This window comes from Apteryx mantelli, chromosome 18, assembly GCF_036417845.1.
Source record: "Apteryx mantelli isolate bAptMan1 chromosome 18, bAptMan1.hap1, whole genome shotgun sequence".
Classification (NCBI taxonomy): Eukaryota; Metazoa; Chordata; class Aves; order Apterygiformes; family Apterygidae; genus Apteryx; species Apteryx mantelli.
The window spans coordinates 1702061-1716945 of NC_089995.1; the positions used below are offsets into that span (position 1 = coordinate 1702061).

The following is a 14885-nucleotide window of genomic DNA, read 5'->3' on the forward strand; positions in this document are numbered from 1 at the left end:
ATTGTTCATGCCTACAGCTGTAGGCCCAGCAAACAAGAACACTAATTTACTGACTGTATTTTCATTTCAGAGGGTGTAGCTCTTTCCCTGAATGAGACTTGCAAGTGTCTCTGGAAAATAAGATGCAAAGTCAGGGATATTAACATACTCGGTGGAAAGGAAACATACATGGTTCACAGAAGAAATTGTTCACACCGCATTTGTTAAGCAACTTGAAGACTTTAATAGAAGCTTTTCCCCCCCCCCCCTCCATTTTCAGACTTGATCCCGCACAGAGCAGGACATCTGGAAAAGCACATGGAACTGAAGAAAGCTATTCCTTTTTGTGGTATGAATATTAGATGAACAAAAGTTAAAATGAACCATTAGGGGGGAAATCTAACAGCAGACCCACCATAAGTTTAGAAATCTGACAGTTCGTGCACCTTGCAGAGTGGCTCCGTTAGCATTCTCTAGTGAGAAAAGCTTACTTGATATAACCATAACTGCTTCCCAACCATGATGGATATACTGAAAGTATCAGCATATAATAATTTTACTAGATGAAGGCCCCCAGCTTTCTGTAAGAGGGCCACGATGGGGATACGGTATCACACATCACCAGTTTACAGGCTTCTTCACCACCTTTGGCAGGAAGAATGCAAAGCAAGACATATGGACTTTAGGCTTTCAGTTTTACCTGCCAGGATAGCTCTCACACTGTGCAAAAGGAATAACTTCATATCAGCTCTAACATGCCCTCTTCCTCACACCTGGTAACTTGAATGTTCTGAGATTTGACCAGAAGAAGAAACAAAGAGAACAGACAAGGCCTTCCCAAGTACTTGGGTTCTACTGATTAGTTCCCCAGAGAATAGAGCCTTGCAATCTTGTTTTTCCAGAGATTCTGCACTCTAACTCAGACCCAATGGGCTGATAATACATGTCCTGGGAGAGCAGGGAATTTGACAGCTGGTGAACATGGAAGGAAAAGCAGCAAAGCAACAGGAAGAACTCATCTGACCTCTTCCTTAGATGTTTTAATCTCTGTGGTGTTTTAAGCCTTTGTATGAGGCAACCTGCATCAAAGAACTAGTGAGTGTTTATGTGGACACTAATTTTGTTATAAAATATGACTTTTCAAATCATTTAAGTTAAATCAATACAAATCAAATCACTGTTCCAGTGAAATTAAAGTGTGCCTAGATGCAAGCCACAATAAAAACAGAAGGTATGTTATTGGGAAGCAGCTCTGCCACAAAGACAAGGCCTGAATCCCAAGACATTTAATGAAATAGCAAGTTTACAGACCAAGGTGAAAAGCTCCAAGAACAAGAAAATAGCATGAATTTGTTACCTGTGGTTTGGTGAAATCCCTCCTTATACACCACTGAATAAAATACTGTTTTGCAGCTGAAACAGTATCTGGATCCTGATTTTTGCAATAAACCCGAATAACCTGCTCCGCAAAAGTCTCAGGTAAAAGCTTCGAGACCTTTGCAATAAAAAAGAAATAAACTTTAGTCTCTCTTGGAATCTAGAGTCCACTGAACTTCAATTTCTTCATCTAAATACAAATTGAAAACACTAAGAAATATCCCACTATAAGCCTATGAGCTTTATCCAAAAGAATTAAATTTTTGTAAGACTCTCAAGCCTATACAAGTTAAACACTGTTCATATGTAACACCCACCCATCACATCTCCAGACAGCTGAACTACCACAAAGAAAGGTAATCGCTGACATCACAAACTGTAAAAAGATGCCCTTCAGAAGCCAGGTGAGGAAAATAAAGACTACCTGTTCTTTACTGATCTTCACTGCCTTGGTAGGATCAGCTTTGCAATAGAAGAGAACATTATCAATGGGGTTCTGTTCTTTCATTCCATAATCCATACTGATAACCTTGCATGAGAAACAAATAAAATGGCATTTGTTAATGTTCGTCCTTAGTTTTGGTACAATAAATATACAAAGATATGCATTATATTTCTGTAAATGACAGTAACCAAATAAAACTGTAATTAACAAACGTTTACTTAGTAAAATAATCTGATATTGGTATTTTTAAATCTTTTCTTCCACCATATTTCTCCCTGAAACTGCCAAGTCGACATGCGCATTTGCACCAACCACCTCCCAGTTGCACTCTGAAACATTCCGATTTCAAACAACGGGAACGTGTTGTTCCCTGGCCAGTCTAAGTCTTTCTGAACCCTACTATATATTGAGGCAGCAGTAGAGCTTAAGATTTTAAACATGAGGTGGTAAGACATAATTTATATCCACTTGGTAACCAACAGTTTTGCAGTCAGCAGGGAGAATAACCCACTTCCCCATGACTTCAGTTTACATGAGACAAGGAAAAGTACAGCTACCTACTTTAAAGCTACGTGAACTGCTATAATTTCACCCAGCCTGAAGTGAATCTTCAATATGAGAGCTTTAGAAGTGATGCGTGAAGTACTCTATACAAAGCCATTCACTAGCTCTTCTCAGAATTAATTCAGAAAAGGGTTTAAGCTATTAGATACTTGCACAATGCTCAAATCCTCTGCTCTGTTATGGGCTCCTTCCCACCACTGCTTGGGGAGATACTGAGCTGTGGCACCAAGACGCATTATGCACAAGACAAAAACCTGGGAATAACTGCCGACAGGTTCATGCATCAGGTGTGAAATACCAGAATTTTGGAAGTCACTGTGCCCACTATCTTACCGCTTAGGCACAGTTGACTGGCCTTCAGAAACATGCCCACAGCAGTGGTTCCTAGATTGTGACCTTTAACACTTGTGTGCTAAAAACCAAAGGTTTTCCCTTTCCTTTTCAGAACGAGGACAATCACAGGAGAACACATTCTGCACAGTCACTGGAAACATAGATTGTCCAAGGACAATCTCTTATGAAGCTGCCTGAAGCCTCTGACCTGTGCAAGGCAATGCACACCCTAGGGAGAGCCACATCACCAGGCCCTCTGCAGCAAAACACTGCAAAAGGGAAGCTCATTGCTCTCAAAGCCTTGAGCTTTGAACTTCTGGACATGCTGCTCTAACTGTTCAAGTTATGAGGCTATTTATTTATTTATTTTAAACTTTGAAACTGAAATGTTTCAGATTTTCACTATGGCATACAAAGCTTTCTGTGACCGAGTAATTTTTACTCTAAGCTCGCCCTGAAAAGAAAGATGTTTACATCAACTATGAAATCTTCAGCCTTTGGCTCTACAGATGGAGGGTTCTTTTCAGGCTTGGAATTAGCAATTTCTTCTGACAGGCCATCGTATTCATCCTGAAAAGAGACAACAACTCAAATTATATTTATGCACCATCAGGTCCAGACCTGGGCAACAAAACATGGCACTCAGCCAAAGTTTTCATTTCTTCATAGCTCAGAGGGCTTTTTTTTTTAAGCAGTTTGACTGTTTTAATCCTTTTATACTTTAGATGACCATAAAGTTTTCTACCAGTTTTTAAAAACTAAACAAAACAAGGTTATATAATTGAAAATATCCCAATACTGTCAGCCTTTGGAGGAAGAGTTTTATGCCTGATGGGAAGAAAGGAGTGAAAGAAGTCTGCCCTGCTATCCAGGATGTTGACATTTTCACAAAAGCAGCAAAAAGTACCTTCAAGCAAACATTTACCAACACAAACATGTTTTGCAACTAAGTTCTCCACATTTTAAGACTAAATATTTTTATTGAACTTTTTTTTTTTTTTTAAACTAAGGGCTGCAGACTCTCACCCTGTAACAAAATTTTTATACCTGTAGTATAAACAAATCTGTACATTGAAAAATAAAAGAGCAAAAGAGACAAACAAGACCAGTAATATAATACTATAAAAAAAAAAAAGAAGAAAAAAAAACTCAAACTCCTAGACAAGCTTTGAAGGGGAGTTTTATCCACCTCAAGAGAAGGTGGTGGAAACCCACAAGGAGTTGGTTTGTTTCTAGATCTAAGAGAATATTCCTTCCTTATGGCTAGGCTAATCCAATGCATAGAAACAAAGTGTGATGGAGAGTAGTTGTTTATGGTAATATATAAGGTGTCTTTAAAAGGCTGTGGCTGGGTAGGAGAGAGAAGGTTGCCTATTCACCGTTGTCTAGGGCTGCTACGTTCTGGGCAAGATGAAATTTGCTCAAGGAAGATTTCCTGGGAGCAACTCAGACTCAACGGTAAAAAGGGTTTGAGCGCAGCACAGAGCATCCAGGAGAGTGATACAGAAGGGAGAGAATTTAACAAGCAGTGAATATGTCCATAGCACAGACAGAGAGACTGCTGAGAAGAGCAGGGAATCTCACACGTCACAAGGCTGAAGTGTACGTGCAGTTTGTCCTGACTCAAGAAGCCAAAGAAAAGTTTAGACTGAGAGCAAACCTAGAGGAAAGAATTGCCAGGAGGCTGTTGCCAGGACACAATTAGTGGGAGGCAGCCTTTTAACAAGCTCTTTTATTTGTATTCTATATCATTATAAATGCTCTCCATTTTATTGTTTGTTTGCTTAAGTTACCTATTCTAGTTCACATTGACTGGAAACTTCGATTTGAATTTTAAAATTCTTTAGCTATTTGGGATGCTCACTCTAAGCTCTGGCTAGTTTGGGGATCACAAAACATAATGGCTTTGCAGTCTCTTAAATAGCAGAACGGACACAGCTATATCCTATCTAGTCATTGCCCATCTGCAGTGCTGCAGAGGAAGTCAAGCCTCCACCACTCCTACAACAGACAACTCATGCACCAAGAGAAAAACGAATCCCCTTCCCTCCTCTCCTCTCCCCTCCCCGCCTGACCATCAGAAGCTGCAAAACATTGGATGGATATAATTGCTATAGCACCAGCAGTGATCCAGTTTTCTTTCAAAGCAACAACATACCAGATACCCAAAGATTCAATGTCTCAGGCTGGATTTTCCAAGTGAAAGTTTTCCTTTTCATTAATTAAGCTTCTAAAAGGAACCATTTAAAGGTGGAACTTACACAGTTTATATTCCTGCTCATTTCCTAATTTGGTAGACTGTCCTAAATTTCTCCTCAGAAGGACAGAAACTTTGCAATCAATGTATAGCCTTTTCATATTATGCTGGCATGTCTGAAGACTTTTTCCTTCTTCCTCAATATTTTTTCCTTTTTTTTTTTTTTTTTAGTACAGAAAAAGTTGTATCATCTCTTAACACTCCTTTGGCTAAGATAAAGAACCCAAACCAACTCTCTCTTCAAAAGATAAGATGAACAGAGAAATAAAAGTATCTAATAGTCCTTTTCTAGCCTTGTTCTTTAAAAAACAAAACAAAACAAAAAAGCTGAATTATTTGTATTAAAACCTTCCAAATATGTTCAGCCACTTGTGGAAATTCAGCATGGAAAATTTCAGCATCATAGCTGAAGTTCAGAGGTTGTTAACTGTTGATTTCGTAACATACTACAAGAAAAGCTGAACCATCAAAAGTAACATCAGCTCTAATATAACATTCTGAAATAAGACATTAGATACAACAGCATTTAAACTAATTTTTGATGAGTAATTTGAAAGGCAAACACTGAAAAAAGATATGTAGGCTCATGTCAAGAATAGAATTTAACACCAAGAAATTGAGAAATTATTCATTGATGTTTGTTCTCAGTCACGAAAGTAAGCAAATTATGATTCAAAGCAAAAACATCACCAAATGTTCCTTGTTCTGTTGAAATTTTAATGAACATAAGATGACAATAATAGTCTTCTCAATCAATGGATTATAACAGCATTTTATGCAACTTTGTACTTTTTTTTTTTTTCCCCAGAAAACAGGATTTTTCTGGAAATATTTCTGCAACAATCTATTTCTGAATTTCCATCTTTTGCCATTCTTCTGCCTGTTTGTATAAAAGACTTCCCATTTTTCTTAAACATATTCAATGGCTTGGCTACGTAAAGAGAGCAAGAGAGCTTTTAACACTATTTGGAACGGCGGTCAAGAAAAAAAAAATAAAAAGAGGAAAACGCAGTCAGCTGCTTAGAGAACATTTTTAAAGAAAAGGAATTCTCAATCTTCCAGCAATGGAGATTACCTTTGCAATTTCCTTCACTTTTTCAGGCTGAGTCTCTCCTAAAAACTTGTATAATTCACGCCGCTCTATTTTCTGCAAAATTTCTCGCGCCTCAGCCAGTTCTGGACAACTTGAGTGCAGAATCTCCAAGTAGATATTATCTGCCAAAGTTGCATTGATTTTTGTTAAATATGACAAATTTCAGTGTCACAGCAAGCAAAGCAAAAACGCATGTAGAGGGACAAAGGTTAAATAAACCAAAAAAACAGGTGGTTCAGGAAGATTACCCACTTTCAGAGAATGACCCAACAGGCTAGTCTGACAACTGAAGAGTCACTTAGAATATACTCTTGGTTTTCACGGATTTATAACAGTTTTTGACTGAAAAACTAACTCAGTTCTCACCCTTACAAGTTTAATTATTTCACCAGAGGTTGCTTTCTGTTCTCATTCAGCCAATCTCTGTTCAGCAGAACATCCCCAGCACTAATACGCTCTGGGACAAGGGTGCTACATTTTACAAACGAAAAAAATACTTCTGTTAAACTTCAAAAATTTCTCAAGCTTTGGATGCTGCAATCAAAGTCCCCCGTTCTGTTCCCACATGACAGTGAAGTAGGCAGTGTGGTTCCCACAATCAACATGAGCAGCAAGAGATAGATTTCTTTTGATGTGGCTTCAGTGCAGAAAGGTAATTTTGGCTGTCCTAAAGAAACCACTGCTGTCAGGATTCTGTTCACATGTCACACAGCCAACACAGGTGCACTCTGTGCATGCACTTGCATTCTTCTGGCCCGAATTATCTGTGCGACTTTGCCGTGCACAGCGAGTATAGTTCTACAGCATGCTGCCTGGGAGAGCAAAGTTGGCTTAAGAAGCTCCCAACCCACTGCATAAGCACTGCTGTGATCCAGGTTTACCAAAACACCTTTACAGAGGATTATTTTCATGGACAATAAGGTTGATCAGAGTATGAAATTACTTCATAAGGAACAACAGACTAGGACTCTTCAGATTTAAAGAGAGAACCTAGGGGAAATAAGCCTATGAACAGATATATTGTGCAAAGGCAGTAACAAGGAATTATTTGCTGTCTTATCTATTACTAAAACTAGGATTTACTGATGAATCAAGAGACTGCAGATTCAAAAACTAGAGGTAGATTTTTATCCAACATGGAGGAAAGCCGCGGAAATCACTGCTGAGGAACATCACAGAAGTTTACTGTTTACACAGGTCCAAAAGGCAGTTGGACAGTTTCACAGAAGAATCATTCATCATGGACCAGTAAATACAAGCCTGCTGTCCTCTCAGAAGTCCTCAGGTCGCAGCCACTGGCAGCAGGGAAGGAAGTATCTCAGCTTAAGAACAGGAGAACATATTCTTCCCTCATAGGCCACTGCTATATCTGAAGTCGGGATATTTCCCTCATCCTTCAGTTTTACTGTAAAGTCCAACTCTCCTTGTTGAACAGAATAGCCCTGGCAGCAGCGGTGATGTTCAGCTCTCTGCTGTTGCAGACTGCAAGAGGCATGTGGCAGAGGACAGTCCTGGTGTCTCTGTCCACAGCAGCATTCTCAGCCAGGTACTGAAGTTACAGCAGGGCCCTGGCACTAACTTGCCCAGCACAGCTGCTCTGGCAGAGCAGACAGCAAACAGCCCACAGAGAACTAGATCGCAGTCCACAAAGAACTCTTGCCTTTCTGCCTGGCTTTCTGTGGCCCAACACTGCAATTCATGCTCCCCAAAAGTTACTCCCACTCCAAGCCAGGCAATTCTTTTCCCCAGGGGTAGAGGCAGGCTGTATTAGAGAAGGGTCCCCACTTCATTCAACACCAGACAGCAGGCAGTTCCTCATCTCAGCACTCTGTGCAGCCCCTTCACCAGCTCAACACAGCAGGTCTGTGGTCAGGCTGCATGTGGCTGTTGCTGCTAAGAAAGGATTGCAAAAGGAAAGCCCTTAGCATGACACAGATTAAGGCATGCAGAGCCCTCTGCAATAGTGCCCTTGGCCTCTGTCACCTTGACCACAGGCCGAAGATAAAAATGCACAAGTCTCTCCATTGCCCAGTTAAGGCTTGATGATGGAAACTCAGGAAAGTTGCCTTGCCACTCAAGAAAGATGCCTTGGGAATCCTCGTAGCTGTAGCTCACAGGCTGCCAGCCCTTGGGGGCACCCATCAGCAGGGTCGGCAGCATCCTCTGCCCTTCAGTCTCCCTCACCAAAAAACCTTCAGTGCAGCAGGGCTTGCCATGCCCATACTGGCCTCCATCATCCATGCTGCAAGAAGGTGGTGAGGGGATGCCACAGCACTGAAGAGAGGAACACTGGTGTGCTCCACAGTGAAGAGCAGGAGAGGGAGGCAAAACCAAAATGCCAGGTAGTGAGAAGCAGGTGAACTGCACAACAGGAGAGACAACACAACTCATGCCAGTTATCATGAATTCAGTAATTTCAGTGTTTCCTGCTCACAAGGCTGACCCAGATCTCAAGAAGTGGGCGCCAGCAGAGTCAGAGTATATTTACAGAAAGCCACCACAATGAGCATCAGCTCATTTGCTTCACTCTGGAATCATGTTGGACATCCCCGCACGCCTTTAAGCAGGTTGCTGCTCTGCATACTTACCCTGCAAGAACAATTCTGATGAGCTCTTGGCAGAGCAAGCAGAAATTTTATGTAGTGAACCAAGTTGTTCGTAAAGTCTCTTTTCTTTATGTTGCATTTGCTAGCAGTGTAGCAATGTCTTAAAACACCAATCAAATCAGATGTTATCAGAGCCCTTAGGAACCTTAGTTAGTTCCCCAGTATAATGGGCATACAGTACTCCTCCATTTGAAGTAACTAGACAGAGTATCACTCAGAGCTGACTTGTATCCCACCTGTGACAAGTACAACAAAATTGGGGCACAGGTATGACCTTCAGACAGCAACTCTTGCAATAATCTGGATTTCAATGCATGCAGAACATCATAAGCTGCTGCTTCTCTCTCTCTAGAAGTACAAACAAAAGCTATTTAAACTGGAAGGTTTTAGTTTCCCAGCAAGATATCAGAGCACAGAGATATGATGGTCAAGATCTGACTCCCATCTGTTTATAAAAGCAGTATTTCAGAGTCCTAGTCATAGACCAGATTCACACGCCAACAGCTGTACAAACAGGAAAAAACATTCCCCATTCTAGTGGGTACTCATGTTCTTTTACTTAAAACAAAACAAAAAAAAATTACTGAGACCTCATACCAGTTAGCTTAGTGTAGGCTTCCATATCCTCCATGGCTGTAGAAATTCTGTAGGGTGTTCCTTTAGAGCCTTCTATTTTAAAAAACTGGTCTGCTTTTTGAAAGGCTTCTGTAATCCTATTTTGAGACAAAATTAAGACTTAAGAAAAGCTTCATTTTGAAGCATCTTATTGTTTAAGAGTCAGAAAAGAAATGATTCAGTATATTATAAATACAAGACAATAAATGAAACTGTAGTTCAAGCATACAGCAGAACCCAATCCCACTGCAACATTTCCTATCTCCATGTTGTCATTGCACATTTCAATAAAGAATCTTTCTATTTACTGAAAGCAGATTTGGATCAAGCCTTAACTTTATTTCAACGAATCAGGAAGTACACTTGGTTCTGCTTCAGACTGTGATCTTAATATTGCTTAGTTGATTGCAGAACCCTACAAGACAGTGACATGGTCAGTCAACCGCAATGAGACTACATCACAGATGACCATATCCTTGGACAGACTAGTTGCTCCAGGAGTTAACTGCATGAACACAAAGCCTGTAAAGGTAAAGCGTCATGAACGTGCAGTATTTCTTCAGGTGCAAAGAAGTGCTTAAAAATTGACTAAAAACTGACGTTCTAAAGATGAGCAAAAGTTCTGAAGTCCCCTGTATCTCTTGCTGTCATTTACAGCTTGTGTTTTGATTTGGGTAGACTGCTAAAATCACAGTAAGCCAAGAACAAAATTTCTATGATGTTTCACTACTCACACTTAGGTCCTACTAAACCTTAGGATTTTTAGCCTGAGTGTAACTGACTGCTTTTGAGGATCACTAAACCATGAACCAAAAACTATGAAATGAAAGAAGTCATGAATGATTCCTGTACTGTGTGATCTCCTGCACTCCTTTTTTCTAAACTTAACAGATGGTTACTCAGCAGCCAAGTTCATCATGAAAAAACATTTGGGGATATTAGCATTTCTGCTTTTGAAGAAAAGTAAAGGGAATAATGCTATAGGGAAACCTCTACATATTTACAGACATCCACAAGAGAGGTACAAATGTGGCAGCCAACTGAGATGGTCCTGACCAATTTCTGCTGTGGCATTACATAGACGCAAAGACACAGATCTCAGCTGAGCTGCAGTAAACTTGCTCATTGCTTTAGTCTATTGGTAATCTTGCTCTACTAAATAGTCAGTTTGAGCTGACAATCTTTATCTGCAAATTAAACTTTCATTGTCAGCAATTATAACAGCATAAGCACAACCTAGTGAAATGTTTCTTCAGGGTTTTAGTAACTTGCCTCTAATTGATTTTCATGTGGAAGGATGTTGTTGTCCCCTTCTCTTTTATTATTCACAGCCTCCACAATACTCCAGCACTGAATATTGCCATAATAAAAATCAGGTTGAATAGACCAGTGGCTTTTATTACACATGACAGCTTATTGATTAGTTGAATATTCCAAATGTATACACAGTTTCAATAATTTAAAATAAATGGTATGCAATAAAAAGAAAGCATAATACTTGCATTATTTCAATGATGTTGCCAACTTTATGCTGGTATGCTCGCCGGTGCAGGCAATTTCGTGTGTGGAACATATCATACAAATTTCCAACTTCCTGAATCAAAAAAACCCAGTTACCTTTTACTTTTGATCCTGTTTCAATTGGAGAAATAAAACAATCAAGGAAGCAAAGGAACAGACTCCTTTCATTTGCAGCATACATCAGAACAGGTATTTTTCACAATTTATCAATTCTGAAATAGATTCAAACCATGAGAAGGCAGAAACTTGTCAATGAACCCAAATAGTCGGGACATACCAGATGGGCAGAGAACAAGACCTCATGCTCCTGTAAAAGCACCTCTCCAAGGCCACATTCACCTCGTGTTCAGAAGATTTTGAGCAGGATAACACATAGCTGAGGATTTTATAGAGTCTCCCTTGGAAGGGCTCATCACAAACCCTGCAAACTGAAGTTTGCTCTGTTCCTCCTTTCCTTAAACCTGTTACTTTCAACTCCACCTCACAGAGCAGGAGCAAATTGTTCCTCTTCCTTAGTATGAAGTGCCCAGCAGGCAACTCCCTGCATTCCCCCATGCAATCCAATTCACAGCTATACCACACTACCTAAGACAGGCTTCACACATCACATTTTTCAGTATGCTGCTATGTCTGTCATGTCTTTTATTGCTGAGCATTTCCTCAATTCACACGTACTGCTTACCTTGTCACGGGTACAGACATGCTTCTGATTTTTTACTTCACAGACCCGAGTGAATTTAAGTAATCGTTTATAATCAAAATTATTCTGGATTCCTAGGTGATGGCAATCCCTAAAAATATTCCACAGAGAGCATTTAACAATGAGATCATATTTACTGTAAGTGTAGTAGCATTGTTTCAGTAGGAATTTAATAAAAACAGAAACCATAAAATTTGTACCTTGCAAAATAATCCCATTTGTCAACATCAATGCCATTTTTTTTGTTAGCTACTATTTCGTAAAGGAAACTTTTCTCCTTTCGTCGACCAAGGTAGGGCCACTAATAACAAGGGAGTCAAGAAAAAAAAAAATCAGAAATAATAATGAATTAAAACATACAAACAATGTCAGAACAATTTTTCACAAATAGTAGCAATACATTTTGATTTTGCCTGTAATAGACATCCAACACTGAGTTATCAAAGAACACAAAAAGAATAAAAGAGCTTTTGAAGCTAAGCTGGGCATTAGAAAACCAGAACTAGGGCTTAATAAGCCAACTTCCTAGAACTTCAGAAAGAATAAAAGAACATGTATACAAGTATTTCATTTCCCATTCTGCTAAAGCAAAGGAACTTTTAAAAGGGAGAAACCAATGGGTAGCAATTAAGAAGGGGAAAGACTGGATTTTTTTTTTTTTTTTTAAACTCTCAGGGAATTATTTAAACCTCCAAACATATCACTGTCTTGCAGTCTTCTGCAATCAACTGTAGAACTTTCTAGAACATATATAAATAATTATTTTAAAACTATTATAAATAAAAATTGCCTAAACAGCCAGCTGCTTAAACTACTAACCCACAGTTGAAGACCAATGCAGCCATGAGCCAAACGCGAAATGAATTTCAAAACTGTTGTAAAACACGAGTTGCACATAACCATTACCCTCTTGCAGATGTAAGCATTCTTTAATTATACAAACATTGCCACAAAGTAGCTTTGAAATTCTGCAAAGAATTCCTATTCTAAAGAATAGCCTGCACCAACAACAAAGGACTCTGCTACTGCACAATGTTCTCAGCAACAAAATTGAAGAATGAGTTCTTTATGTCAAGACCAAAAGGCCTGCAACCTGATAATATCATAGCACAGACAACTCGTCAGCAGATAAGCCTGTACTCTGATAAGACCACAGCACAAATGACTGTCAGCGGAAGACCCTGCATCCTAACACCAGGAGGATCACAAGAGGTTTGCCGCATACCATGTATACCATTCCTTTTCCTATTATCCCACCGGAAAACAGGCATACAATTCAGACAAGAAAAAGAAGACAATGGGTAACAACCTGGCCTAAGATCTATGGAAGCAGCAACTTTCTGAGGCAAAGGACCACCTCATAACACGTGATGACTCAAAGGGTATAAAAGATCTGTGCAAAATCTAGTTTGTTGTCACCAGTCAAGAAGAACCCCAGAGACTGAATGAAGATTCAACAGCCAGTGCCCAGACTATTCGGACACATGCGTCTTGGTGTTTGTGAGTAGTTGAGTGTGACAGTGTGAGTGAATGAGATCTGTGAGCAAATAAGTGTAAGAGGGTGAAATCAACTTAGAGACTTTATAAATAAATATCCTCTTCCATAAGATCTCAAACTGAATATTACTATGCTAAATTCCCTATGTTGTCATCAGAGACTTCCAAAACACACAGGAGCACTATACATTAATACAGCAGAAAATAATGGGTAAGTGCTAACATTTGCGGGTGATTTCTTTGAGACAACATGCAAGTGCTGATTAGGACCAGATTGTCATGACAGAGGTCACCCATTGAGGAGTTCTTTAATTTGGTAGGAACTGAATGGGTGTTCTTGAAGAGATGACAACAGCTGTAAAGTGTAAAGTGAGAAGAGAGGACTTCAAACATAGAGAATTAATTATGATCTCTTCTTCATCGCCTCTTGAGGCAACACATTTCTTCAACTCTTATACTTCTTCTGCATTTCCTACTGCAATAAATCCAAACATTTTGTTACCATCTACAAAGCCAATGTGGCTCTGGCTCTACTCATGCACTTGGGCAATGCTTTCATTGCTCCCTGCCTCATTTCTGCCAGTTCTCAGTCTTCTTATTCATTATCAGCTTGTTACTCTAAACTATCTCCATGTTTTCTTCATATGGCCACTTAAAAACACAATCTCCCATCAGCACTACCTTCAGTGCTTCCAATAAACAGGCTGGATTTATCCTAATCTGGTCATTTAAGATACCTATTAAAAATTCAGTTCCACCAATCTAGTTACAGTAACTTAAGTTTACTACATATAAACAACATTTTTTTTTAAAAGATTAATCTTAAGACTTTGAGGCAAGAGCTTCACAGGATGATGCAAGTGCATAACTTAGTGAAGCTACGACCTAAGGCCAGCACTCTAAGAAATAACACTACACTTCTCTAGAGTATTTCATGCCAGGATTCTCAGGATTTCACAAAAATATATATGTGTGTGTGTGTGTGTGTGTGTGTGTGTGTGTGTGTGTGTATATATATATATATATATAAATAAAACAGAAGCAAAAATTATATTCCCTTTCAGTAAAATTTAAAACATTTATAGGAATATCCACAGAAGCAGTACATTGACTCACCGATTTTTCACAAGTGGTTTCATCTATAGGCCCTCCTATTTGTTCCTTAATAAAGTTCATATCTTCCTCCAGGACAAGACCATAAGATTCCATGACTTTTTCTAGTTTATTGGAAGTGATCAGGTGTTCAAACATTTCAACAGAACCAGTTTCATGCTGTGGAAAAAAAAACACATGTAAATGTTGCTTTACAAAGTTTCTTCTTCTTCAAATCTTTCCTGAAGTGTCAAAACTTTCTCCCAAGCAGCATTGAGTAGCATTGCCTGGCATAGCACATATGCCTGGTCACATGAAAGCGTAGCACTGGTGTGATTTTACATTCATTTTGTATCTACCCAAACAGGACTAACACCCTGTCCACAGTCTCCAAAAACAGAATTTTCAGCATAGAGCTGTTAATTACATATTTTTAATAAACAGAAGTAAGAGAGTTACAATGTTAAAGGACAAAATAAGCAACTTTGCCATGCAGTAGATTAACAAGTTTACTCAGCTGATTTTGTTTAGAATTAACTTACACGCAGAGGATTGAAAGGAATGTATTACATTTTATTCAAAGCATACAACCCTTGAAAGCCCGAAGTTCCTCAACATTTGAATTCTAACCACTGTATTAAGTATCTGGACTTTGAACTAAAATCTCAAAATTGAAAAGAAGTTACTGAATGATATTTTGCATCTGTAAAATATATTCTGAACAAAATTACCAATATATTTTAAAGCATGATACTGGCTTAAAATGATCAATGCAGTCTTAATGAATTTTGCCCTTTCAGAACCTT

The 14885-nt window shown here is 39.1% G+C and overlaps 1 protein-coding gene across 1 annotated transcript in view; it reads right to left on the bottom strand.

Moving 5' to 3' along the window:
* The window catches only part of SAMHD1 (SAM and HD domain containing deoxynucleoside triphosphate triphosphohydrolase 1), a 29889-nt gene that overhangs the window by 2940 nt on the left and 12064 nt on the right, over nt 1-14885 (bottom strand). Inside the window, exons 7-15 of the mRNA XM_067307701.1 lie at nt 14104-14259; nt 11691-11791; nt 11473-11581; nt 10772-10863; nt 9252-9367; nt 6031-6170; nt 3173-3268; nt 1781-1885; nt 1337-1474 (exon numbers count right to left, since the gene is read on the bottom strand). Coding sequence (XP_067163802.1) covers nt 1337-1474; nt 1781-1885; nt 3173-3268; nt 6031-6170; nt 9252-9367; nt 10772-10863; nt 11473-11581; nt 11691-11791; nt 14104-14259 — 1053 coding nt within the window. The remainder of the gene's footprint in view (nt 1-1336; nt 1475-1780; nt 1886-3172; nt 3269-6030; nt 6171-9251; nt 9368-10771; nt 10864-11472; nt 11582-11690; nt 11792-14103; nt 14260-14885) is intronic.